The 17,330-nt window shown below is 36.1% G+C and overlaps 1 protein-coding gene across 4 annotated transcripts in view; it reads right to left on the bottom strand.

The window, feature by feature from the left end:
* Positions 1–17,330, bottom strand: part of PPHLN1 (periphilin 1) — a 141,949-nt gene that overhangs the window by 79,837 nt on the left and 44,782 nt on the right. For all 4 annotated transcript variants that reach the window (XM_082849942.1, XM_082849944.1, XM_082849941.1 and 1 more), the window contains one exon: positions 3,653–3,864. In XM_082849942.1, the coding sequence (XP_082706068.1) occupies positions 3,653–3,864 (212 nt within the window). The remainder of the gene's footprint in view (positions 1–3,652; positions 3,865–17,330) is intronic.

Here is a 17,330-nt window from a genome sequence, read left to right as displayed (position 1 = left end):
GATTTTTTTTTAATGAATTAACTACAAACAAGTAATTGCAGCTGAAAAAAGTACAGGCTGCAGGGCTTTTTGTTTCATAGTAATATATGTGAAAATGGCCTAGGTTTCAGTTGCCTGCAGTTTCAGTAAGGACCAGTAATACAATATGGTTGACAAAATAAAAGTTCACTTCTGGCATCATGACTTAAAAGGAATAGAAAGAAAATTAGGAAAGCAAAAGGTCTGAAAACCATGTCAAATGAAAGGAACAGCTGAAGGAACTAAATATATTTAAACCTGGAAAAAAAAAATCGAAAAGATTATGATGGTACTTTTCAAATACACAAACCGTTCCAACAAAAAAAGAAATGTCTTTATGGCTCTAAGATAAATAACTAGTATTAAGTAGACATTACAGGAAAAGAGCTATACAAAAATGGAAAGACTGTACTGTGATACAGTAAACATCACAGGAAGTACTTTAAGAAAAAGCCTCCCATACCCATATGGGAGACTAAATATAGTGATCATTATTAATGCTATTATCCTAAACAGAAGGTAAATAGCAAAAGTATAAGATAGGAAAACAGTGAGATTCATTTGAGAGAAGGTAGGGAAAAAGGAAATAAATATCTAAGAGATAGTTGACAAATGGGGAGATGTTTCATTAGATTAATTAGAATAAAATAAAATTCAAGTAAAAATACACAAGGTATACATAACAAAACAATTTAAACTATAACAGTATCTTAATAATGTGTTAATAAACAGATTAAGAAGGACAACCTACACTGTTAGCATGTAAATATGAACAACAATAAGGAATGAAAAATAGTATTGTAGTCACCGTTATGAACAGGTTAGTCCACTTAAGTTATAGGCAGAAAATTCTTAAACGTGGAACACAAGGTGTAAACAGTTTGATTTAGGAAGCTAATTAGTCTATGTCAGTACAAAGTTCCATAGGATTTAACCCAAAAGGCTATGCAGAAAAAATTTAATTAAATAACATGTGTGTGCGTGTGTGTAAGTACAAAATGGGAACTAAGCAGCTGAGATGAAAAAGTAATAGTCATTCTGTGGCTTATAATTAAGCACAGATATATTAAATGCACAGAACAATTGTGAAGAATTAGTCCTAAAATAATTACCATGGACAAACTACTAGTGATTATTAAAATAAATAAAATTATTCTGAAAAGTATGAACAAGAAGCAAAAAATTAAAAGTTAAAAAAGAATTAACAAAATGAGGGCATAAGGAATAAGAAAATTATTTTTTACCTGTTACAGAAACATTTAAAATCTTTGTCAAAATTTCAATTTACATTGGAAAACGAAATTAACCCATCATTGTTAGTTAGCCCAGTTTAAGTGACTGATAATTGAAGGATGATATTTCTCAGTCCTTTTTTGAAGAAAAGTAAGGTGCCATCAACATTTCTGAGATTTAGATTTAAAGCAAAAACCATTATCACAAATATGTAAAATAACAATTACTTTTCCCTTTTATTGTTTAAAGCAAGACTTTTACTGTTAACTTTTTGGAAGATTATCTCATGTAACTATTCTAAAAACTATTTAGTGAAAAGAGTACAGAAAAACATTTCAACAGTTCAGCCCAAACAGCTAAGGAATCAACCAAAGTAACCCATAAAGAGAGTTTTCCCAGAACAAACTTTTTTTTCTTGATTAAAGAACTTTACTTTCAAAGCTAAATGACTTAAGAAAATAAACATGAAGGCATTAACAAAGTCATACACTCTATTTCATTCAATTCACACCAGATTTTAGTCTCCCAACTTTCTCTGTTATCTTTCCATCACTGCAAGATATTAAAGGTATTAGACCTCAGAGGATGGGGAAAGCATATCGCAGACGCTAAGACAGGAGCATCACCGTGTGACTCTACATTTCATCTTGAGATTTTAGAGTTTTGGCCACTGACTACCAGGCCAAAGGCAGATAGAAGATGCCTCCCTAGGAATCTGTTTTAGAGGAGAAATGTAAAAAATAAGGCTAATTCAACAGTAACTTAAATAACTTAATAGCTTCACTATAAGCTGTAAAGAAGGATCTCAAGCTTCCGTTGTACTCATGTTTTGTTAAAAAGGCTTCAAAATCAGTTTCCAAAGACACTTTCTTCCTCTTAACCAAATTATTAATAGATTTGGATTTAAGTCACACACATCTAAAAAAATATGGTCTTAGAAGGTATATCTAGCTAATTTGGGATCTTTAGGTCTGTGCATGTGAGCATAAATTAGAGTTAGAGGCTATTTATCCACTTGAAGGGTGAGGGGAGAAAAAGGAAGTAAAGCATAGGAGAAAATACCAAACTTTTAACACTGAACTCCACAGTAAAACTTTCAGTTACCTGGAACTATTCCAAGAATATTTTAAGCAGTCAGGCATGTGTAAGTGACTGTGTTTGTTTTAAATCCTTCAAATGACATTCTTACACATATATCCAAAAATACGTTTTTTGGAAACCCCACTCTACCTAGCTCTGGAAACAGTAGACAAGTGATAAATGCTTGTTAAATACAGGAATCCAGCAACAGCTACAATGGAGACAATCTAATGATCTGAAGTGATCTTCCATCACCCTGAACATGCAGGAGGCAAAGACTGTTGAACTAAAAACCTTATTATTTGAAAAAAACAGTTAAAAGGAAGGAAGTTAAAAAGAAAAGAAAAATTATTGGCTTATAATTCCTTCTACCTAGAAGATACTTCTCCACCTGTAGAAGTCTGAACTAAAAGATAAGCCCAAATGTCATTTCCTCCATGGCGTGTTCTTCCACCCCAGAGTGAGAGTCTCTTACCCTGACCGGCTAATGTCATGTTAACTCATTTATGACATAATGAGCCTTATATCAAAGTTATACTTTACATGTTATATTTACATAATGATAAAATTGTTATCAGTTGGGGAAAAATACACATATATATTCTAGTTCCTTGGTGACAGGGACATCGTTCTAACACAGTGCCCTGGATACAGAAGGCATGAGGAAGTGTTTTGTGAATGAGCTCAACTGCAGGTAGTAGAGTCTAGAATGACAACACAGGAAAGCATTACCTAGAAAAGTTGCTTCATTTATTTATTCCAACATGTACTGAACAACTGGGCCAGGACGACATGCACTGAATGCCATGCATGGCCAGGCACTCCAAACTTAAAAAAAAAAGAAAAAATTGGAGGTTGGGAAAGAATGAACCTAAGGTAGGTTTTAGCTCTAAATTCTATAAGGCTATACCTTATATTTAGGGGGATCCACTAATATTTTTCATGAAAAATATAAATAGATTTCCCCTAGTGATAGAAGATTAAAGAGGCTGGATCAGCTCAGGAATTAGCAGAAAATACAGGAGGTGTGTGACTTTCCAACATGATTACAACCTCTTCCACGCTGAAGAACTAGAAGTGAAATGTCATATAGACTGCAATTTGAAATGGTTTAAAAATGTGTGTGTGTGTGTGCGCGTGTGTGTATGTGTGTGTATGACATTCATTATACTATTCTTTCAACTTTTCTGTAAGTTTGAAATTTTTCAAATGAAGAGTTAAAAATAATATCTTATAACACATATAAGGCAATCTGGATCAATACATTCTTATCAGTGGAGGTTGCAAAAAAAAAAAAAGGAGAACTCTTAAAAATACATACTTCTATGTTGAGACTGATGGAAAGGGTAAGTTTTGCTTTTTTCTGGGGAGTAACTTCTACTGCTGACACTGGAGCCAGATCTGCTGTGTGGAGAATCCTTTCGGCCTGCAGGTGATTCTCTGAAAAAAGAAGTGTCTCTTTTATGAGGAGACCGGTCTCTCACATAATGGGAAGAGTAGAAACTTTTTCTTCTAAAGCCATCTCTCATGCCCCTTTGAAGAAAAAATAAAATAAGTTAATTATATCCTATACTTTATATATACAAGCACAAATGGCAAAAGCTCTGGTTACAAACCATTGTTTGTGTTGTAATTTATGTCCCCTTTTTCTACCACCACCTAACTTCTGAAATCAGTCAACAAAATGAAACTTTATCAGTGAATTATGTCATTTTTTCAGTTTGGGGTAGAACCAGGTGGTTAAGTGCAAAAGTTACTTTATTTTAAGCAAGCACAAAAATTTTTTAATGTGAAAAAGTCATATAGTCTCTACTTCTGCTTGCTACCAACAACATACCACACAGCTACCATACTCTCAAAGACACCTAGAGAATGCCAAAGATTTCCCCAATGAGACAGTTCATGGTCTACTACCCTCTTCTAAGTACCACTGGTTTTCAACTAGTGTGATTCCCTGCTGCCCCCCATGATAATTTGGCAACATCTACAGACACTTTTGTTGTTACAACTCGAGAGGAGGGAATGCCCCTAGTGGTTAGGGGCAGGATGCTCCTAAAATGCTACAATGCCCAGGACAACACCCACACATATACACAGTAAAAACCTATGCAACCCAAAGTGTTAACAATGCCAAGGTTGAGAAACCCTGGTATATACCTATAAAATCCTTGCTCTCTGAATTTACAACAGATTGTTGCCAATCTCTAAATACCAACTTTTTATATCATCTTTACTTTTATAAATTAAATTTTCTTATTAAGCAATATCATCAACTCAAAGCAGAAAGCCCAAATAATAAAGACTTATAAAGCAAAACTATCTTTATAACAGTAAAGCAAATTAAAATTATTAAATACAACTATGAAGACACAAGCCTTGGACTTCCCTGGTGGCGCAGTGGTTAAGAATCCACCTACCAATGCAGGGGACACAGGTTCAAGCCCTGGTCCGGGAAGATCCCACATGCCACGGAGCAACTAAGCCCGTGCGCCACAACTACCGAGCCTGCGCTCTAGGTCCCGTGAGCCGCAACTACTGAGCCCGCGTGCCACAACTACTGAAGCTCGTGTGCCTAGAGCCTGTGCTCCACAACGAGAGAAGCCACCGCAATGAGAAGCCCACTCACCACAACGAAAAGCAGCCCCCGCTCACCACAACTAGAGAAAGCCCGCGCAGCAATGAAGACTCAACGCAGCCAAAAATAAACAGACAAATTAATTAATTTTTTTTAAAAAAGACACAAGCCTCTATTTAAAAGAACACTTGGAGTCAAACAGGTTTTAATTGAAGATTTAGCAAATGTACCTCCATATTAAAATTAGAGACCATTATCTTCAGACAGAAGAATGGTAAAAAGATGAGCCAATTGTATGAAATTTCAACTGCTCAGAAAATAATTTCAGCATATTGACTGGTAGTCCACAATATATAAGTAGGTTGTTGTCATTAACTGATTAATACCCAAACTATATCCTCTTTCCAGATATAATTTTCTCTGTGCAAAAGTAGAAAACAGTTAAAACTCATTTATGATAAATAAACTCAGACAAAATACTAATACTGAAATAAAGCATTAAAGAAATTCCAATATATTCAAGTTCAATCACTAAAGCTATAGGAATCATATGAATATCACTGAGAGCTGAAGTAAGTAGCTATATATGTATTACACAGATTTTAGGAACTGTACCAGGCACTGGGGACCCAATGGTGAACCACATGCATGCCGTTACGGAACTCTCAGGCTAGTGGGAGAGGCTGATATTAAACATACAGATAAAACATGTAGCCAACGGTGTGTGCAGGGAGACTAGGAGTCTACTTAGTCCAAGCAAGAGACAGTGGTGACTTAGATAAGGCGGGAGCAGGGGAAGGGTCACAAATTCAACATGCACAAGAGTGCAGTTTTGTAGACTCAACGAGACAAGGTAAATGTTTGACTAATGAGTGTGAGAGATGGTGGATGACAAGATGATACCCAGAATTCTGGCCACGATGGATTACTGAAATAAGAAAAATAGATCTGAGAAATAGGGACAGGGTGGGAGATCCACATTTAGACTCGACAGTGCTATATTTGATATGCTCATGTAATATCTTGGTAGGCAACAACAGATACTGGTGATAATATCAGAAGAGATTTTTGGCTATAACTATAAATTTGTCTGTAAACAGGAAGTATTTAAAAGCCTTGGGTATAGATGAAAACAAAGGATAAAAAGTGCAGAAGGCCCAGAATCTAGGGTTATAAAACTGCCACACTGAGAAGGAAATGGGCTGAGAATAGAGTGGCCACAGAAACATGAGGCACAGGTGAGTAAGTTATCAGGGAAGGCAATGAAAGAGTGCTCCAAGAAGGAGAATAAAGGTTTCATACAGCGAAAGTAAATGAGCTCTTCCTGATAACTTACTCAGGAAATGGAGAAGAACAGGCCCACATTCAGAGGAAAGACTGCCTATTTTCTCTGGAGGGAATGGAAAAATGAAATGCTGAACTACAATTTCCTAATCCTGACACCAGATGGCAGTAAAATCACAACAGCACAGTTCAGAGCTATCAGAGCGGCTTGGGGTGGCTAGATACACATGGGGGAAGTGCAGGTCAGATTTCAACATCTCAGAGCAGAGCAACGTCTCTCCTCTCCTTCACATCAACATCTCCTACTGACCATCAGATTAAACAAAAACATCACCATAGGCATCATCTACCATAAGTATATGGTACTACTTTGATAAAGTGGTAATATTAGCCAAGTCATTTATTCATGTGTGTATGTATACATATTTTTTCATATCTATATATCTATGTCCCAATATATGAAAGGCACTATGAGGAATTACTCTGGCTCTGAAGAAGCTTAATATCTAATTGAGGGGATGGGGAGTAAATGTTCCAAAAGGCTGGTACTGTAATTTAGAAGAGACATATATACATATTAATAGATGAAAAACTGACCAAGGAGTCTTTAAGCAAAGGTGAAATTTAGATCAATACTGTCTAAGAGAAATATAATCAAGGCACACATGATGTAGTCATATTTCAAAAGTAAAGAGAAACAGGTGAAATTAATTTTAGCAATATTTTACTTAACCCAATATATCTAAAATATTAGCAACATGTAATCAATATTAAAAAATTTAGTGAGATAGTTTATATTCTCCCTTTCATCTTACAGCTTGAAAATCCAGTATGTATTTTACACTTACACAATATCTCAGTCTGAACTGGCCACATTTTAAGTGCTCAACAGGGACATTCAGCTAGTGGCTCCCATATGAACAGCACAGATTTAGATGGTGGGAAAGGCATTCCAAGCTTCAAGAAAAAGTAGAGAAGGATTAAAGGATATTAGGCAAACAAGAAGAGAAGTAGTCAGAACAGTGAAAACTTAAAAGAAGAGTAACTAGGGCTTCCCTGGTGGCGCAGTGGTTGGGAGTCCGCCTGCCGATGCAGGGGACACGGGTTCGTGCCCCGGTCCGGGAAGATCCCACGTGCCGCGGAGCGGCTGGGCCCGTGAGCCATGGCCGCTGAGCCTGAGCGTCCGGAGCCTGTGCTCGGCAACGGGAGAGGCCACGGCAGTGAGAGGCCCGCGTACCGCAAAAAAAAAAAAAAAAAAAAAAAAAAAGTAGTAACTAAAAAACAAAGGAAGAAATTTTTGAAAAGGGAAAATGTAGTTAATATCAAATACTGCAGAGGCTGGAACAGATCTTCATATTTAAAACCTAAGAGTCACATGACCAGTGAGTGGGCTGTCCAGTAAAACTTTGGAAACCAAATCAGACTATAAGAAATTATGACCTATCTACTAACGGAGTTAAACTATTACTTTTCTTCTAAAAAAAAGTTTGGCAGAGGGAAGAAGGAAGAGAATTGGGACAATACTCTGAGGAAAGGGGCTTACTTGGTCATATTTGGAAGTTGGGGGGAAAAGGCTAATTTCCTATAGATGGAGAAACTGATAAACCAAGACACAAAAATGGTAACTGAAAAAGGAGCCAAAAATCACCAGGAAAAAATGGGACAAAGGAACTAAGTAGAAGAGAATAGCACTGAAGGCAAGAAGAGAAGAACACAAAAAGGATAAAGAGGAAAATTTTCATTTCAAGAAGAAAAAATATGAGAAATCTCTCTTCAGAAGTCCTTTACCTCAGTAACATAATTCTAGAAGTCATTAATAGAAGGTAAAGAAAGTAAGGACACGAACAGACGCTTAAGGCAGAGTGGAAAGTATCTGTCCTTTGGGGGAATGTATTCATTTGAGCAGTGTTCCTCAAAATGCAGGTCCCCAGACCTTCATCAGCATTACCTTGGGAAGGTGACAGAAATTCAAATTCAGGGCATCAAACCACACCTACTGAATCAGAATCTCTGGGAGTGAGACCAAGGATTCCAGGCTTTAACAAGGCTCTCCAGGTGATTCTGATGCACAGGAAACTTTGAGAAGGACTGAACTAGACAAACTAACGTCTAAGAGCTGTGTACATATAAATATGGTATCTTTAAGTCAAAAACAGAAACTCAGGGCTAATGATAGAGGCAGAACATTTTCCAGGGATGATGATTGTAGGGTTTGACCATGCCAGTGGAGAGCTAAAGAGTTGAAAACACAAGAAAGAACTGGTGTTAATTAAAAGCATCATCAAATCAGGACAGGGAGGGATGGAGAAGACTATATGCCAGAAACTATAATAATCCAGGAACAAGAAATGGGGTCCTGGAAATTCATCAAAGAGTACAAAGATGAGGACAGGTGGTACAAATGGAGAAGTTCAGAGACGACACTGGAACTGTGGCTTGGAGGAGGTAATAAGGAGCAAGAAGTACGCCCAGAACTCATCTCAAGAATCAAGGAATTAGGAGGCAAGTGAGTTGGGAGGTAAGTGGTTTCAACCCTTGGAAGTTAGGCTCCTGTTGCAGAAAATGGATGGAAAGAACAAGAGAAAATATATCCACTCTACTTTGATACTAAAAGACCAAGTCTTTGCCCTCATTGGGCAATGGAGAAGACATATAAATACAACATTTCAGATTGACAGGCAGTTTAAAGAAAGGTAGATGTGAGGGAGGTTATTTTTGATGGGATGATCAGGAAGAACATCTCTGAGAAGGTAATATCTGAGCAGAGATATAACAGAGGGGATGGAACCCAACAAAGAATGAGGCAGTAGAGAGATCTGATGTACATTTACAATGATCACTCTAACTGCTCTGTGAAGGCATCATATGTTGGTGCCAAGGACACAATGATGAGTCAGAGAGCTTTCTTGGCGTTTATAGAATTATACAGCACCTACATTTCAAATATAATACTAGCCCTATGTATAGGACTTAACAGAAGCATAAGTAGTAGAGGAAGGAAAGAGACTGTTAAGGCCCTCTGTGAACTAGCCTCCTAAGTACTAAAAGCCCCTCCCAAAGTAACTACTGACTCCATGACCTTGAACAAGTTACTTAACCTCCTTATGCCTTAATTTCATCATCTACAAGGTGGGGATAATAACAGTACCTACTTACAGCTACAAGGAGTAAATGAGATATTATATGTAAAGCACTTAGAACGGGGCCTGGTACACAGCACTCAATAGATGTTAGCTAATTCTATTGACAGTATTACCCCACTATGATTTCCATCAAATCAGTATAAAGGCTTATTCAAGAAATTAGCTAAGCGTGCCAATACAACCGCTTGATAGCTTTGTCATTCAGAAAAACTATGAAATCTTACATGTTTGTAAGAGTTTAAAACCTACTCAAAATAATAAAACCTCCAGAACAAGACTTCCACTTGACTTCCCAAGCAATTTGCTTTACAGAGATGAACTGTGGATAATTCAATGTAAAGAATGGCAGTTATGGAGTTCTGTACACAGATGAAACACATATAAAGTGAAAAGTAGGCAGAATGGCCATTCGCTAGACTAGGGGTCAACAAACATTTGCTTAAAGGTCCAACTACAAATATTTTAGGTTTTGTGGGCTATATGGTCTCCATCACAACTCCTCAACACTCCACTCTAACACAACAGCAGCCACAGATGATATGTAAACCAATGTGTGTGGCTGTGTTCCAATAAAACTTTATGTACAAAAACAGACAGCTGGTCAGATTTGGCCCATGGGTTATAATTTGCTGATCCCAATGTCAAGTATGTACTTCCTGAAGGTTTCCAAACACAATTTATTAAAGAATAAAAAGTTTACCTATAGCTTCCTTTTTCTCACAGAACACAAAGAAAAGCATGGGGATTTTTTTCACCCTACCCCTTGCAAATATCTCAAGATTTTTATGCTTTAGAAGTTTAACTGTATTTTGGAGAGCAAATTCATTACATAATGATAGAAATATGTTTTGGCTGATTCATATTTTCTACCAGAGACCTGACTTTATATGTTTATAATGTAATTGTAAATATACAAATTTAGTATTTATTTACTTATAATATAAAAAAGCCTTTCTCAAAATATGTTCCACAAAATACTAAGCCACAACTGTGGGAAACACTGAGTTTAATAAAATTAAACACCTTTATTTACAGTGACACTTCTCAGAGCATCCTCTGCAGGAAGACACAGACCCAAAAATTAGTTCATCTGCTCATGTATGGCCTTTGATCTTAATTTACTTCCTAACTCCTTTAAGCACAGCAACTTTACAATGAATATGGTATCTATGACTATAGTTTTAAGCTTTAGTCTTTTCATCATCCGTTATCTTATTTTTAACCTTCCCCCAAACACATGGATCCTCAAGTTATAAAATATTTTACCTAACTTTGAGACAATGTGGGGAAGAGGGTGATAGATTCTCTTTCCTTTAACACATACCATGACAAATTCAGGCTGACTAAAAAGCTAAATGTTTGGAAGGAAGGAACAGGAGAAAAAGACCTGTCTCTCTGTCTGTCTGTCTCTCTCTCTCTCTCTCTCTATATATATATATATATATTTAAAAGATACTAAATAATTATAAGTCTACAGGAAGAAACCACTGTGTATCAAAATACCAAGTTTAAACTACATACAAAAAAAAAGCCTAAAGTTGAAAATGTAATTAGATTTAAAGCAAATTTCCAATTAAGAGGGAAAATTCCAACATCTGATGGCAATCTTAAATGTTAGTCTTTAATAATTTAATGAATGTTGACAAACCTTTGAACAAGATGAAAACACCAATAAAAAGTAGATGAAGAAAAAAAAAAAAGTAGATGAAGGATATGAAGATAAATCAATGAAAGGCAAATGTATCATCTCACTAAATATTTAATATAACCCAAGTTATTTTAATTTTTTCCTATCAAATAGGCAAATGATCCCATCCAATAGTGAAAACTAGGGTGGGATATATAAGCCTCATCACAATACACAATTTGGGTTGGACTGGAAATTGCTAGGGATTTACTGGTCCTAAAAATACTACTCTAGTCCATAAAACAGAGTTAGACTTCAAGGTCCACACTGACTGTCAGAATGCCTTTCTTATCTTTAAATAACAAGTTTCCTTTCTCTCTTCCTCTATTTATATTCTGTACAAATCTCATTTTTTCTAGGCTCAATCTAAAGTTACAAAATGCTACACAATACTTTGAATTCCTTCTTTTTCTTGGCGTAACACCTGGTTAATTTAGTTTGCACTTGGTTTCAAATGTCAACCAGAAGAGTTTCTTTGAGAGAAAAAAGTCACTGTTATCAAAACAATCCAGTAATCCATAAATAAGATGGATGCCTTAATATATATCACTGGTGCACGTCATATTAGTTTTATGACACAACTGAGTCTTAATTTTCTTAAATTTTTGTCTTCCACCATAATTTATGCCAGACTTAGGTAAAAATGGATATACTACAAGGGCTTAGCTGTTTTGTTCTTTTTTTCTTTAAATTAAGATAATATGGCAAGGACAAATTGAGCAACCTTGTATCTTTTACCTTATACCTAAACAAAAACCTTTCACTTCTATTTCTTTGGCATAAAATGTAATGTGAGAGTGCAATGAGTTTTTAAAGCATGTAATTCAACAGAAAGTCAACAGTGCTTTCATCTGTAAACTTATTCCTAGTAAAATCAAGGCATTTTTTCCTTTCTTTTCAGATGATTTCTATAATGTGATTGTAGTACTTCATAATGTAAGTTTTAAATTTTTATTTAATTAGAAATTAGTTGTTAAGCTTTTTTTCTTTCATTTCATTGATTGATAGTTCCTATTTATCAAGTGGAAGACCAAATATTTCACAATTATTTAGTAAATCAGTTTGACTATTATGAAAAACTTATGTAACTAAATATTTTCTGATGTCAATATTCTAAGTTCCCTATTTTAGATTTTAAAAATTGATCTTCCATTACTCAAAGCCACCTCCCTCCAACACCAACCTTCCAATCCAAAAAGAAATCTGGATAGCTAATATTCTCCACAGTAATTAAGTAGCTGTAATTATACTTCAAAGAGGAAAAGCAACCTCTAGAAACAGTTTCCTGATGCTTAATGTACTCAAGTGAGGAGTACAACTATTATTACTGCTCTGAGAATCTGATACTCTAAATGCAAAAAAACCCTACTTATCCAAATTATGAATATGAAAAACAGTCAAAATATATGCAAGGATAAAAAAGGATTCTATTAAGTGAGGCTCCTTAGTATATTGATGGTTCTCAAGTGACAGTAATTTTGCTCCAAGCAGGACATGTGGCAATATCTGAAGACATGACATTTTTTACTGTCACAACAGGGGGATACTACTAGCATCTAGTGGGTAAAGGTCAGGGGTGCTGCTAAACAACCTACAATAAACAGGACAGACCCCCTCAATAAAAAACTGCCCAGCTCAAAATGCCAATAGTGTCAAAGTTCAGAAATCCTGAGACAGACACACGTGCATGCACCCACGCGGGCACACACACACACACACACACTCAAATTTAATCTATCAGTTTAAGAAATAAGAAGAAACATTCTAAAGCTTTCTTGGAACCACTTAACGATTCTAAAATGTTACTTTATAACATACCTAACTTCAAGTATTAAAATTCCTTCAATTATATGTTACATTTTCAAGTAAAGTATTTTCTACTCTATTTTCAATCTTTAATTTATATACAGTCCAATAGTTAAGAGCACAGACTCTGGAACAAGTCTGCCAGGGTTCAAATCCTGGCTTCATCATTTGGTTACCATGGGAGAGGTGTGACAGTTACTTAACTTCTCTGTGCCTGTTTCGTCATCTATAAAACGGGAATGATGGATTAAGAGGAATAATGCCTACATAATTCATAATACATAATAAGTATTCATACTTATTAACTCAAATTTTAAAAAAAACCACTGAAAATACCAAGTGTTGACAAGGATGTGGAACAACTGAAATTCACATGTGTTGCGGATGGGAATATAAATGGGTGCAAAGCTGCTAGCTCTCAGTCCACAAATCACCACAGGACTAGCAAATGCACAACATCATCAGTGACGAACCGCACTGCATTTTTCAAAGGCTTTTGGATTAATCATGGTGCATCTGTTACTCAGTTCATACACAGACAACAAAGCATGTAGTTTTGTTGCCTTCTTGTTCCCAGTGATAAACCCACGTGATATTTTATAAAAATAGATAATTGAAAGAGAATTAGTCAACAAAGACAAAAGTGCAGCCAAGAAACAAAGAAGTGACAATGGCAGGAGTGGAATTCAAATTGAACATAAATGGAGTTACCGAAGAAACATGTGACCATAGGAATGTTGACAATGTTGCCTTCAAGATATACAGCCTCAGGAAATTGGTGAAGGCAAGCTTATTGAAGGCAAACAACAAAAGGGAATGTGACAAAAAAGGATGAAGATGTCCCAGAGGAAGTGAGGCTAACAAAAAAATTCACATTAAAGGAACTCTCAGAGAAATTTCACAACAATGAAAATGCAAAGGATAAAATGTCAGAAACTGATCCAAACTCAGAATGGAGTACGTATGACCACTCACCAAGGCATAAAAAAGATGCTTGCTTCAAGAAGAAGACAAACACTGTTCAAACTACTCTTGATAAGTTTTTTTACAAAGAAATAAAACTCAAACTCTCAATGTTTCTAATGTTATAAATTACAGTGTATTAAATGAATATTAGTTTTACCATTTATTTTACTTCCCTATACATTTCTATTGAAAGAGTTTAATGTATTGACAAAAAGTTTTGCAAGTCACAACGACTGTAATTATTCTCATTGACTATTAAGATGGCTTTATGTCAGAATAATGATCACCTTTGGAGAGGAAGAAGAAAATAACTCTATAGGAGTTATGAATAGGAGCATGAAGAAGCTTCTGGGATGCAAGTAATGTTCTATTTCTTAACCTGGATGTGGTTACACTTACGGTTAACACTGAGCTATACACCTTGATTTGTGTACTTTATGTATGTTATATGCTCTAATAAGTGTCTATGAAAAAGAAAGCTATTGGGACTTCCCTGGTGGCGCAGTGGTTAAGAATCCATCTGCCAACGCAGGGGACACAGGTTCGATCCCTGGTCCGGGAAGATCCCACATGCCGTAGAGCCAACAAGCCCGTGCACCACAACTACTGAGCCTGCACTCTAGTGCCTGCAAGCCACAACTACTGAAGCCCATGCACTCTAGGGCCGGTGCTCCACAAGAGAAGCCACTGCTATGAGAAGCCCAAGCACTGCAACGAAGAGTAGCCCCCGATCGCCGCAACTAGAGAAAGCCTGTATGCAGCAACGAAGACCCAAGGCAGCAAAAAAAAAAGAAAGGTGTTTATTTTCCTCTAAAAATGTAATATATAAAAATTTAGCTCCTTATCACTTAAAATGATGTGAAGGGATTTTTTAAAGAAAGCAAAAAGGGACTTCCCTGGTGGCGCAGTGGTTGAGAGTCCGCCTGCCGATGCAGGGGACACGGGTTCATGCCCCGGTCCGGGAAGATCCCACATGCAGCGGAGCAGCTAAGTCCGTGAGCCGAGGCCGCTAAGCCTGCGCGTCCGGAGCCTGTGCTCCGCAACGGGGGAGGCCACAACAGTGAGAGGCCCGCGAACCGCCAAAAATAAAAATAAAAAGTAAGAAACCAAACAGAACTTTCATCTTCGAGAAAAGAATTTTCATTTTTAATATTCATTTTAAGGGAAAACAAATTGTAAGACCAACTACTATCTATAAATCATTATTATATTTTAAAGATTTATTTCAAACACCCGAACAGCATAGCATTACTCGCCAAACCCAAGATAAGGCAGCCTTGTCAACTTCAACTACCAACGTGGTGTCAGGTAATCTTCCCAGAGGATCACCAAGAAATCAGTAAAACATGATTAGCTTCCTCCACCTCAGGATATTCTCTCTGAAAAGGCAAACCTTATAATATGTCTTGACCAAGAAATAATCCAACTTATATTTTGTTGCTATTTATTTTTCCATTATTCAGAAAAATGCTATACCTTAACAAAGCAATTCTTAACCTTCAACATTATTTCCAAATATGATTCTCTTCACCTGACCTGCAGAATAGTGCACAGATTCGAAGACAATCTTTTATAGATAAAACATTAAAAAAAAATAATCCTTTATAACAATATATAAAATTTAAAGATTTTGTCTGCCATAGTTTTTCTTAAATCTTTGGTTCCTGCTACTGTATGTATGCAGCTAAACGTTATCAAATGACTAATGAATAAGCAAACACAAAATAATTTTTTTTTTTTTTTTTGCGGTACGCGGGCCTCTCACTGTTGTGGCCTCTCACTGTTGTGGCCTCTCCCGCTGCAGAGCACAGGCTCCAGATGCACAGGCTCAGTGGCCATGGCTCACGGGCCTAGCTGCTCCATGGCATGTGGGATCTTCCTGGACCGGGGCACGAACCCGTGTTCCCTGCATCGGCAGGTGGACTCTCAACCACTGCGCCACCAGGGAAGCCCACAAAATAATTATTAACAGAAAAATGTTAAGTCTTCTGTTGCCCTTACTTTAACAGCTTGTATTTCTGTAAACTCACTCATGGTTTTACTCTGTATCATATATTTAATAGATATTTTCTACTAATAAAATCTTTGACATATCATTTTTTAAATATTTCTGTTTCATAGAGTTTGACCTAAAGATACCATTACTTCAAGGCTCACCTCGATTTTTGCTACTTCAATAAAATACCACTACTACATTTAAGAAATATTTCTACGTCCAAAAATGGGGAACTAAATAATTCTAACTTGACTGCTGAAAAAAATCTAGAGAAACTGGACAAAAGATTTGTTTTTTAGTAATCTGCTCAGAGCCATCAGAGAGCTAAAAACATAGTAAAGAACTATGGATCCAAAGTACAAGAGAAGTAGGAAGCCCAGATTGCTGAGTCTGTCTTTTTTGGGCTGCTTTTGCTTTTATATATCTGCCAATTTCAGAAACAGTAGTTGAGAGGATGAAAAGCTGAGAAATAATTCTGATGGCTTCACAGAATTAGGATATAAAGATCTTCCTAAGGGTTACACAATGAGCAGGGTGAACTGGAAGTAGACTAGCCTGGCTTCATATGACCTAATTTCCCTTAGGTTGACCCTGAACTGCTAATGACTAACCCTCTATTTGAAATACTTAGAGATTTCTGTCTTCTCGATCACTAATTAAGATTCCTTAAAATTATTTCAGATGTAAAAATCCCATTTTAACAAGAAAATCTAAGTATTTAAAATCATGTAAGTAAAATAAATTTAAGTTAAACATTCTTAAATACAGAACTGTCTCCTGAAGAATGGTACAAATTAAAACAAACCCACATATACAACTGTCATTTAGTACTTAAAATGCAAAACATAAAATCTCTATAGTTTATCATTAGTTTGTCCAAAAAAAGTTAAAAGAATCGATTGAATAAGTATCACAGCTTTATTCATACTTTTTTCTTTTAAAGTGCGTTAGTCCCAACACTCATTATTAGCTATAAAATTCAATTAATATCAACTAGTATAATTTTCTTTGTGCAAGTATCATCCTGATTTTAAGAAAGAATTTTGTTTAAAGATGCCCCTGAGGCGTGCTAAACACAGCAACATGATACTGGGAACTTGAGCACATTTTAATTGTCATTCCATAATCCACAGGGTATAACTCTGCACTGCAAGTAAGACGAAGTTCCATTTACTGCACAAAGAAAACTTACATCAAAAGCCTTCAAACTCTAAAGTTTCTAGCTATGTTGAAAACGAGGATATCAACATATATAATGAATCCAATCAAAAAAGAGAAGAAATATAAGTACAACTAGAATGCTTACTATGAGGCCTCCCCCCAAAAAACATGTATTTAACAGAACAGATCATTTTTATTATCAAAAAAGTATATAACTTGAGAGTTAGGACAGCATCTTTGGCTGTGTCACAAACATTTCAGCCATAATGCTGGACATATATATAGGGGGCAAAGTCACTAGAGAATGGAAGATGGGAAGAACTAACATGCTATAAGGCACTGTTTCTCAAAATGTGAACCTGGGACAATCGACACTATAAT

The sequence above is a fragment of the Leucopleurus acutus genome, assembly GCF_964270905.1.
Source record: "Leucopleurus acutus genome assembly, chromosome: 11".
In the NCBI taxonomy this organism is placed as follows: Eukaryota; Metazoa; Chordata; class Mammalia; order Artiodactyla; family Delphinidae; genus Leucopleurus; species Leucopleurus acutus.
The sequence above is the reverse complement of the archived record's forward strand: the minus strand, read 5'-3'. Positions and strand labels throughout refer to the sequence as shown.